Genomic DNA, 11,215 nt, shown 5'->3' on the forward strand with positions numbered 1-11,215 from the left:
AGGTGCCAGGACACACGTCGTTTGCTCAGATGGTTTCCCGCCTCTACGTATCGGCAGCCATGGAAATGTTGCAATGTGTAAGCGTTGTTTGTTCTTGTGAGGGGTTGTTTCGACAGGAAACAGAACCCCCCTCCCCCACCCCAATCTTCGTGACTCCTACTGCAATATCTCGGGAGCCCGGGCGCGAAGTAGTGTCGCGACCAACCAGGCCGCGAGCTCACCCATACCCCTCGGCAGCGCTTGGCGGCGGCGGCGGCGGGGTATTACGAACTGACAGGGGGCGTAAAAAAGTATCAACGGCATGCAGATCACGCATTTGGCTGTTCACACTTGCGCGCGCACTTGCGGTGTCGGAGAAAGAAGCGGCGCCGTGGTGGTGCTTTCTCCCCCCTGGTGCTGCAGGGACACGGCCGCCGCGCGCCAATGGTGGGATTGGCGGGATGAGCAGCTGGGAGGAAGGGGGTTAAAGGGGTCATGATTTGACGCCCTGCATGAGGCTATTTGCTGTGCAATCCTTGAGACAAGTGGTTCGGCTTGACCCGTACCACCCTGGCCCCCACTCGGCTACGCGGATGAACAGGAATGAACAAGGGTGGAATGACGTACGTAAAGGACTGGAGAATATGTAGGTAGCCACTAGTAGGGTCGCCGACTAGGGTCCGGCGAAAAGGAGGTTCGCCGAGTAGGGTGGGCGAGGCGAGGAGGGTGGGGGAGGAGGAGGGTCCGCCCCATCCTCCGCGTACGCTTGTTTGAGCTCGCACCACTCCATCACTCGGTGTCGCTTAGGTGTTCATTATTTATAGCGAACGCACTACGTGTAGAAAAATCGGCGACCTTCCTCTCGCCAAACCCCACTCGGCGACCCTCCTCGCCGGACCCTACTCGGCGACCCTCCTTTTCGCCAAACCCTACTGGGTGACCCTACTAGTCGCTAACTACATATCCTCCTGGTAAAGAGCAGCAGCTCGCGACCCAGCCCGTCGTGCCGGGTGCTCCACTGCGGCGGCGACCCGCGCGAGCATCGACGCCGAGGAGTACCCGCGTCGAGGGCGCCCGGCGCGGGGCCCGGGGCGGGGCCCGGGGGGCAGGTGGCGAGGCGACCTCACGCCTCACGCCTCACGCATCGGCCTGGCGTGACGTAAGGCCGGGCCGCGGGGCCACCGCGAGGCCGCGTGCGTGGAACCTCCGTGTTTGACAAAGAAAAAGTCCGTGAATGCACTGCTGCGGGGCCTGCCCGGCCAGGGCGGGGCGGGGCCGGCCGTCAGGCCGTCGTGGTGGTGGGGAGGGGCGGGAGGGCGCCGATGCCCCCGGGATGGCCCCCCGAGACCGGGCTTCGCTTTCGATGGGTGCAAACAATCTGTCAAACAGGAGCCCGGCCGCCGAACGGGCACTACTTCGCAGCGATCCGAGCGGCACTGTGCGCGCCACAGTGGTGCCACCGGCACCACCACGATGACGGCTCCGGCGTGTTTCAGAGGACGGTGCGCCTGGGCTGGGCGGCCGCCGTGCTGGTCGGCGTCTCCTGCATGTTCTCCGTGTCGGTGTTCTACCAGGCCGGCCACGCCTACAACCCCCTGGAAGCAGCGCTGTACGCCTCGCTGCACCGGCTGGGCTGGTGCGTCGCCACCTCCTGGGTCATCTTCGCCTGCGTCACGGGCAACGGCGGTAAGGAGAGGACGGCGATGTAGTGTCGGGCCACCCGTGCGCCCCGTGCTCAGCTCGGTGTTCCTAAAGGTGTGCCTCTCTGCTCAGGCGTGATGCAGCGCGCGCTCACCTGGCGGCCGCTGGTGCCGCTCAGCCGCCTGACGTACTGCGCCTACCTGGTGAACGGCGCCGTCGTGCTGTGGGGGGTGGCCTCCGTGAGGCAGCCCCGCACGCTCTCCACGCCCACCCTGGTGAGCACCCGTCTGCACCTGACTATACTTTATCGACTGTCACAATCAAGCGTCAATATTATTTTCTATTCTTTCAGGCAATGGAGGTCGTTGCACAAATTTTCGCCACCTTCCTGGGAGCCCTCATCCTCTCCCTCATGTTGGAGTCACCTATCCATGGTCTTGAGCGGGCTCTCCTTGGAAGATGTAAGGTTTTGTTTCAGTTGAAAATTAATTAAAATAAGAACTTTGCGACCGGTGAGCACTTCTTGCTGTCGTGGGGTGGGTGGGCATGACGATTACATTTCGTATTGAGACATCACGTAAGTATGGCGGGGAGAGGGCGGAGGGCTGCATTGGAGAAAAGGGAATTAGGGGGAGTGTGGTAGGTTGTCTACTTTCAAGGGGCGTGAATGCCTCATCAAACCTCTGTTACAACGAGACGAAAGTAGTTTTGAGCGCAGGTTTCTGTCTGTCCAGCTCAGTCCAGCTGCTGACGGTGTGTGTGCCACCCCGGCCGCCCCGCCCTGCACGTAGTGTCTAGCGAGCGTACAGGTAATCAGTGGGTTAACAGTCGAATGGCCGATGTTAGAGACAGTCTCGCGTTATTTCCTACTTTTTCAAGATTCTACCGGCTCTATTCGATTTTTCGCGTAAAATGCGCTTTTTATTATGAACAACAACATTTAAGAAGGCAAACTAAAATCGAAGGTGATTGGCAAAATTGCGGAAACGTAAGAAATAACGTTACACGTTTTATTTCGGACTCATATCAAGTATAAGTATAAAACTTCACGAGAAGTCACGGGTGATTGTTATAAGATACACTTTTACTCAGTGAAAAAGAGGTGGAAATCTCAAAACTTCCATGATTATGCCTTCAATGTAAATTTGTTTAGCCATGAACAGGGATGTTTATAAGAAGTTGCTGGTCTGGTTTCGTTCCGTATTTCGCACTCCAAGGGACAGAACATTGTCATCTCAACTAACAGAAATTACGTCCATACGGCAAGAACGCCTCCTACGTTTCCAAAATGTTGACCTGTACTAAAGGATCGGCTAGAAAGTACGTCCGCTTTTTCTCATATTTATTCGGCAAATTGCGTGAGTTTGGCGCCTGCGAGACTCAGGGTCGGCCATCCCGCAGCACTCACATGCACTCCAGGCAAACTGTTGCCTACCTATCAGGCGCTATGAGAACACTCACAGGCTAACTTGTAGGTTCGTCACGGCTAATGACGGACTTACTTTCTAGCCTGCCTGCCATAGCGCCGAGGGTGGGCGGCATGTTTCGCACAGCTGCTTGGCGGGTTTGGGCATGGGCCTACCCAACCTGGTGCAGGCGCTGCCCTAAGCCTAGCCTGAACCGTTACTTGATCTGACATGGCTCACATTCTGTGGGCGAAAGCAGAAATCTTTTGCATGTCGGGACATAGTTTAAAAGGTTCCTCCTCAACGTGACCCCACAACGAACCTTTCAAGAGACGACGCTAAAGATAGCGCCTGCCACGCGCTGGGTAGGCCCTCCCGCCAAGCAGCTGTGTAAAGACGGCGGCCCGCCTGCAGCGCCCAAGTCTGGGACCCTAACCCTAACGCCTCTTCATTGTCCCTCGCGCCCACTTAAGGGCGCCCACGTGACCTTTAGGGTATGGGTGCGACTCCATTGGGAGACGGGAATGGACCAAGCTCAAAGCCTGCACTTTTGCCCATTTGTGAACTGCGAATAACCAACTTTAAGAAGTTTTTGATGGCACCATTTTACTGGATGTTTCTTTAATATATTTTGAATGTTTTGTAGATCGCAATGGAGATAAATCCGATAAAAACGCCGATGAAGAAAACAAACAACATACATCAAATGACCAACACAATTCAGAAGACCAAGCATCGTCACAACTTTAATAACAAATCTTGCCCCTAGTACTCCTTTTTCGTAATTAAGAATTGTAAATCAAAATAAAATTCGAGGTGGATTTTCTATTTTCTGATGTTGTTTTTTTCAATCTAGACTTGACACACATTTCCAGGCGCGTTGTTAAAGTACGTCATGAAGTTCTCAATTGTGCACCTCCTGGATGATCCTGGTACTGTCGCCTAGTCCAGGATATCCCCATCTCGCCCCCCAGACACGGGGGGGGGGGGGGGGGGGGGGGGGGGGGGGCACAATGAGAGGGAGGCGATGCTGTAGGCGATGCTGTAGGCGATGCTGTAGGCGATGCCGAGGGCGATGCCGAGGGCGATGCCGAGGGCGATGCCGAGGGCGATGCCGTGCGGCCAGGCCGTGCTGGTCACCCGTGCCGACAGGGTTCAACCACTTTCATGCGAAAACAGCTGCAATAAGACGATCTCAAGCGTAGCACCGCGCGGGCTGCCAGCACCGCCCAAGCGCTTGGGCCCTTCCCAGTCAGAAATGGCATGTCGTAACATCGTCATTTCGACGTCGTTGGTCGAACCGGAGGTCCAAAAATACGTCGAAACGATGAGTTTTTCGACAAGGTTGGCTGGCTGGCTGGCTGGCTGGGTGGGTTGGTGCCCCGGGCCCGGGGGCGGCCCGGGCGTCTCCCGCGCCCAACGTAAATAAACAACAGTGACAATCTTCTGCTCAGTACCGATAATACCTACCCAAATTTACCACAGGATTTTAATTATTCAGTATTTCAGGGTGGACAGCGTCCGACAGCGTCGCTTTTCGATATTAGTCGCAAGGGATAGTCATAGACCTAGGTCATTGCTGGTGTCCGTGTCCGGGCCGGAATATTGAATTGTTATGTTCCGGTTATAGTAGTTAGTTTGTAGGAGGTTGCGTGCTCCAGTCAGTCGCTGAATTTTTAAACAAGGACGCTGTAAGTTATTTTCGGAGCTAGAGTAAATGATGCCCGTTATGTAAACTTGGCTCACTGTGAGCTTGGTTGAAAACGTGTTGAATAGGTACGTACACCCTTCCATGCAGTATGTTAAATACTGTTCTAGGTCATTTACAAATTAATGGGTGTGCAATCAGTTTATTATATCTTATATTTTACTCTGTGTTATTCTTGTGAATCAGCAAACTGTATTACTTCTGGTTGCGGTGCGTGCTTTCTTAATAATCGGAGTGTTTTATAGCTCTATTTGTGCACAAATTTTAAGGTGTTTAGGGTATTACATGTAATACCCTAATCAATCAATCAATCAATCAATGTGCGTTCCCTTAAAAATTAAGAGTCAAAGTGTCAATTAAGCTGAAAGTAAGTGGCACTGGTTCCAAAGGAGTATTGAAGCGGTGAATATTAAGCGGCATTAGGGACTGGCACAGAAGTGCCCATCAAGGGGTGAAGAACTGTCATATAAAGTTGTATTTTAAGTGGCATTAGAGTGTCACTGGAAAGTTACCCAGGAGAACATGTTTGTCAAAATAATGTGAAAATGACCTCATTTTGACCCTCATCGTCAAAATTTACTGCGCCTAGGTAGCCAGAATGAGCTTATTTTGACGTCAAACGAGGGTCATTGACGAGTTCTTGACTATTGTGTTCTACCTGGGTAGCTCTTACTGAACCAGCATGCCAACAAAGCCATAGTCTGGACGCTACCTAGACAATTGCCTGTTTCAGAGGCGATGAGTGTAGATACTTGTCATTAGTAAGGTCTACGAGTCCCTGCTGGGAACTTGTGGAACTTACACAACAGCAGTCTGTACGTAGTGTAGAATTTCAACAGCTTTGCCATTTCAGATCCTTAACTTCCTTGGCACTTGCTCGGCACTTGCTTACCACTTCAATGCACCTTAAAGCGACACAATCCACTTAACTGCTACTTTACTAAGTGGCAGCTAAGTGCCCCTTAACTGCCACTCTGCCCCTTAATTTATGTGCAGAAGGATATGTTACTTACATTTAATGCTTGAGTCCAGTGCCAAATTACTTGCTTGAGAGACCATGTTCATTCAGAGTATGAGGGGAGAGGCATTTAAATTTGTGTTTTATGACTAAATTGTATGTAATTAATAGTTCCATGATTGTTGAGTAATAAATGAAAGCAAGCATTAAAGTTTGGCGCAAAACTGATTCCGATGGAAATAAATTCCTTATTTCTGATACGAAATGGTTCCGATTTGAAAAAAGTTGTCCTGGAATTGTAAAGTACAAGAAATCTCTGCATCAGGAATAACCATATATAAGTCTTAACTGGAAGAGAAAAAAAGAATGCACCACTACCAGAGCTAGAAGTTTACCAGAAAAGAAACACACCATGTCCCATCTCTGAAGAGAAGAAGAAAGATTTGTTGAGCCTGTTAGACCAAATCAATCCTCTTTATCATGACTTCTACAAAAAATTGCCATGTGATAAAAACCTTGCTGATGAAGACCCTGACCTACCTCTGGAATATAATGTAGCTGATGAACTTGAAGGTATGGCTTACTTCTCATAAGTAAAATTGCTTTTACCATGATGTTACCAATTTGATAATAAGTATGCATTTAGCTGTAATACTTTGTTTGTTATTTTGTTATATATAACTCTGTTTTTATTGATTGATTTTTAAAGTTTAAGTGAAAAATTCAAATAGAATGAAAGATTTTGTATATTTATATCTGTCTTAAGCTATGGTTGGATGATTTCTTGTAACAACTTTTCTGGTTGTGACTATCTATAATCCATTTTATTTGATAATTCTTTTTTTCTAAGTATACATGTGCCTTGTCTATATGTGCTTCCTTATTTTCTATACTGAAATAATTCATTATTGATTTATTTAAAAGATCTAGGTCTAATTTGCTATTTTGATTCCAATGAACTGCACACACTTTGCTATTGATACTCTATAAATTCCTCATTTCTTAGTCAAAAGTTAAAACTTATGCATGTTTCATTTCCTTGTAATTTTTCTGGATTGTTTCAAGTATACCTTCTTCCATGTCTCATTATTTTACTTGATATGGAAGTATACAGAAATATATGTCAAAATTCCTATCTCATGGAATTGAGAATTCTTATCAAAATATTAGATTATGGTAGGTGAAGAAGCAAGACTGGAAACAAGTAAACACCTCGGGACCAAAAGACTGAAATTTTATTACTTTAAAATCACATCAAATAATTTAGTTGGAACGGGTTTTGGCCACACCATTGTTCTTGTCCACACTCCTTGCTGGAACAAAATAGAAAGACAAAGTAATTAACTGATTCAATTTCATATGAGTTTGTTGTTAAGAATTAACTTCTGACTCCTCACTTCAAACTGCAGCAGCACTCAAGTTTTCTGCCTTCGCGTTCAAGTGAAGACTAGAATAGTTAAACTTGTCAAAAGTCAGTAGCCGATATCCAACTTTGATAGAGATATAAGGAAGGACATACAGAACAAACAATGAGCAGAAGATAACAAATTATTTAGTAACAAAAGACTACGCATTTTGTTTTCTTTAAAAATAGAAGTATCTGATACTTAGGTACTTACATTTCCTAGCTGCTGCTATGTATGGATGTCAAGCTGAACTCCTCCTATATACTGACAACTACTTGAGGTTGAAGTGATTCCATGATGGCCTCAGTCTCTGAACAATGGTCCAGGGGACTATGTAGTCTTTCTTTGCGGCTGCTAATCTCAGAAAAAGACAGCAGAAATGTGAGACAAAATTTTATTTTTAGAAAGTGGAAGTGAGAAACTATATCCTAAGAATATAATTGATTCATTCATGACAAACATTGAACATTATGCTTAAGGGTGATGTGGAGGTTCCTTCCTTGATTCTACGCAATGAGAATTAAAGCTGAGCGTGGGGCGTTCCAGAGAATGTCTGTCCCACTGCGTACCTGAAACCACAATCAAACCACATTAGCCCTCAAAGTGATATACCGAGATATATTTTAGGCACACTGCATATGACAAATCAAGGGAAAGTTGTCAGAGCTATTCAAATTTAACAAATAGGAAGACATCAACAAAAATCAAGCAGCAATGTACACATCCACTATTTTTGTTATTTTTGTGAAAAAAAGCAGCACTGTAGAAAAAATGAGGGAACGATAATGAGAGCAAACTAGGAAAGGCGGTGATGACATTAATTTGCTCAAGAAAGCATAAGCGATGTCTAAAACCAAAGTCATATCGGTGCAAGCAGAAAAATAATTGGAAACCAATGTGACAAAGCGGGGTTATGATGACTCAAACACCACAAATGCAAACGGGCTGAGAAAACAAAAGCGACTTCCAGGTGGAGGAGACTTACACTCTCATCGTGTAGAATCGAAGAAACGGACTAACATCGAAACTATGGCAATAAACACCATTTGTGAAAATATTGTGTTTTTGAATGCGTGAGAAAAGAATGACCACGGAGTATGACGGTCGCTTATCCGCAGTTGCTCTGGGCATAACGCACCGTCGGGCCGTCGGGCCATGGGGTATTTCCAGGGGTTTGTGACAAGGCGTATCGCCAGCAGAAGAGGAGAATAGGAGAACCTGGAGAATCCGAGCTGTTTTGTTTGTGTCGTTTCGGTCGAATGACTTTGTGAGTCAGTGATTCTTGTGTACCTTCAGTATGATGTTGTTCATGACAAGTCTGCGTCAGAGAGGCAGACATTCCACAAGTCGCTGCCTCGATAACGTATTTACGAAATATGGATAAGCACCTTCTGAAAAAAATTGTGAATGCCAATACCTAACTAACCTGGTGGAGAGGTTACTCTTGCCATGCCGGGTCACTGTTGGGAGATGAGGTCATCCAATGGCACCAACAGGAGAGGCAAGGTCAGAACAAAGTTTAATCATCAGTTAGTTGCAAGTAGTTTACTACAGAGACTAACTTTTTGCTTTCATTGTATGTTGCCGTCAAGTTTAGTGGAATCGTTTAAAGGTTCCTGATTTATCCATTCATGTTCTGAGCAAAGGGTCGCAAGTCTACTTACACCTTAAACCATTTTATTAATAATGTGGCATAGGGTAGCAACTAGGCATACGACATGTCATGTCTCTAAGTATCTCAAGCCAGTTGGCGCAAGTGGACTTGTGACAGTTGTCCCATGAAATGAATGTCTACTTTAGGGTTACGACGGTTTTCACAACTCTGTACTCCCCTTCCTAACTCTGAGGAAATTTTTGACTGAAGCTAAATTGTGTTGGTTGACCTGCTGAATATGAATCAATTGAAAAGTGACTTTGTGACATAAGTCAAGTTATGACAGTTTACCCAAATGCCACAGAGTTTGAGAAACTATCTCTTAAAAGTCAAGTTTCTGTGGACATGGTTGGTTTCTGGCGGAGGTGAGTCTCCTCTGACCTCCGTTGTCGACATTGCGTGCTTCCTGGCTCTTTTACATCCTGTTTCTTCGACTCAAACTGCCTCTTTGGTTTGTTGCAGGAAGATCGGCCTGGAGGTGTTCCTGTCCTGAACATCAGCCGTGCAGCCCATGATTTCATCAGATATAAGGTGAGTTGGCGCCACAGTGATAATCGTTGGTCTAGTTATTTTTAAACGAACCCGTTAGGATCGTTGCTACCCGACAGCGTGGCGCAGGGCGTCATGGTTCAACACCACCTGTTGCATTTCCGAGCCGCGTCTGGGTAACAGCCCAACATTTGCTCTGCGAGTAGGCCCCACACGCGCTGCCCAGCGCCCACGCTAAAAATGGTTTTCAGTTATAAAACATAGTGCAGAAAGTTATCGCGCAAAAAAACACGCATCAAACTACATTCGGTGCAACAGTTATTAACAGATTATATATTATATTAACAGAATTGTTAACGGTTTTTAGCAGATGATGAGTAGTTATCATCAGCTTGTACTCTCGTAAAGTTGTAAGCTCGACAGTGAAAGCGTAAAGTAGTCGCAAGTCGAAGCAGCAGCCTGGTTGAAACCACGGTGGCGACACGAACGCCGCCCGCAGCGCCTCTGAGCGTCGCCCGCCGCGGCCCCCAGTCGCGCGCGGCGGGTTGTCCTCAACTACGGATAAGGAGGTGCTCTCCTCAGCGTACAGCACACCGTTGGATGCAACATAAATTCGTTTTAAAGCAACAAGGTAGTAATCTGTTTGTTAAAATTTTGTTAATACCACTATTGAGTGCCGCCAGCCTGCTGTGGTGTTATTGTTGTTGAGGTTATGATCAGCTGAGCGCTACCCAAGGCAAACGTCGATCGAACGATGCCTTTATTATGACCTCTTTAGGACTGACGAGCTTACGAGGTTGCGAGTATGACACTAGTGACCTGACTGTTGACATTAGAAGTACGGAAATCGGGTATGTGCTCTGAGGACACAGCTCCTGCGCCGAGCGCCGATGCCATTTTCGGCAAACTTGTCCATGCCATTCCTAAACGGGAGGTCGGATCGAGTCGGACGAAAGGTCATTCGAAAGCCCAAAGAATACCCTTCATTCGCCTCGCTTACACTTCCTTAGTAAAATCAATAGGGAAGCCGCTAGAAGAGAAAGCCCGAAGCCGTGTAATTTGCGCATAATTCGTTTATCGCCGCTTCTCCCGAACAAGAAGTCGGATCGGGTCGGACAAAAGCTGAATCGACTCCTCTAATCAAGCCCTTTAATTTCTGTCCTCACAAAAAACCATGAAAACGAACGGGAAGGCCGCTAGGACCATTAAACTCCAAGCGGCCCATAGCGCGCTGTGGCCCGGCCGGCCCACTATCCTGGGCGGTAGGCAACCCGCCGCGCGCGACTGGGGGCCGCGGCGGGCGACGCGCTGGCAGGCTCCGTGTCGCCACCGCTGGTTGAAACGCAGTAGCAGCCATCCCATATACTGGTGGAGTGCGGCTCTCCTCGCGTGCCCCCGTGCGTGCGTGCGTGCGTCCGGCCTCGGTCCTGTTCAGACTATTCAGTGCTGTTCAGTGCTGCTCAGACCTCGGTTCAGACAGGCGTCAATGAACAGCCATAAATGCTTCGGTCGCAGCTTGACCGACGACCTCGTAAAAAAAAAGTTCCGTTCAGGAACGGATCGTGAAAGCAGATGATACGAATTCAAGAATTATTCCAGTCTATAATATTTCAGTGGGAGATCAAGGGACGCATTACTTGCAGAAGTACACAGGTAATTCACATTCCATGGGGATGGCGGTATGAGAAGCTCGGGGTAGAGTGCGCTAGTGAGGGAGATCAAACACAGGGGCGCGCCATTCAATCTACGGTACATCGGCCCGAATGACGGCTCTTGCTTAATGTTGACGCCTCATTTCCACCGTTTCTCCTCTTCAGAAATTGCATGCATGTCTATTTTCCCCATTACAATACAAGAACGCCCAAATTTCCATCATTTTACTGTTCGAACTGACACTTTTTTCATGCCTCTGTTCCCCATGTATTTCAACGGGGGGAGCTCGCGCGCGAAGCGAGAGTTGATCTCACCGCTCAC

At 47.8% G+C, this 11,215-nt stretch overlaps 1 protein-coding gene and 1 long non-coding RNA gene across 4 annotated transcripts in view; one reads left to right on the plus strand and one right to left on the minus strand.

Moving 5' to 3' along the window:
- LOC113211185 (nose resistant to fluoxetine protein 6-like) overlaps window positions 1-3,854 on the plus strand; it is a 13,029-nt gene extending 9,175 nt beyond the window's left edge. The window contains exons 10-14 of one of the 2 annotated variants that reach the window (XR_008011815.1): window positions 1,476-1,665; window positions 1,753-1,895; window positions 1,973-2,081; window positions 2,355-2,429; window positions 3,673-3,854. Coding sequence is in view for 1 of the 2 variants with exons in the window: in XM_052273001.1 (XP_052128961.1) it covers window positions 1,476-1,665; window positions 1,753-1,895; window positions 1,973-2,081; window positions 3,673-3,776 (546 nt within the window). In the remaining variant the exon portion in view is untranslated. The remainder of the gene's footprint in view (window positions 1-1,475; window positions 1,666-1,752; window positions 1,896-1,972; window positions 2,082-2,354; window positions 2,430-3,672) is intronic. The other variant, XM_052273001.1, reaches the window with a different exon arrangement.
- A 3,056-nt stretch (window positions 3,855-6,910) lies between these two features.
- On the minus strand, window positions 6,911-8,252 carry LOC113211186 (uncharacterized). 2 transcript variants are annotated; one of them, XR_008011816.1, is made up of 5 exons: window positions 8,084-8,251; window positions 7,559-7,667; window positions 7,312-7,452; window positions 7,090-7,182; window positions 6,911-7,005 (listed from the first exon to the last, which is right to left on the minus strand). It is a non-coding gene; the product is annotated as an uncharacterized LOC113211186 (long non-coding RNA). The 2 variants fall into 2 exon arrangements; XR_003303665.2 differs by having other exon boundaries at window positions 7,312-7,667; window positions 8,084-8,252.
- Window positions 8,253-11,215: the final 2,963 nt, after the last annotated feature.

Source organism: Frankliniella occidentalis, unplaced genomic scaffold (genome assembly GCF_000697945.3).
Source record: "Frankliniella occidentalis isolate FOCC.00 unplaced genomic scaffold, Focc_3.1 Scaffold238, whole genome shotgun sequence".
Lineage (NCBI taxonomy): Eukaryota > Metazoa > Arthropoda > Insecta > Thysanoptera > Thripidae > Frankliniella > Frankliniella occidentalis.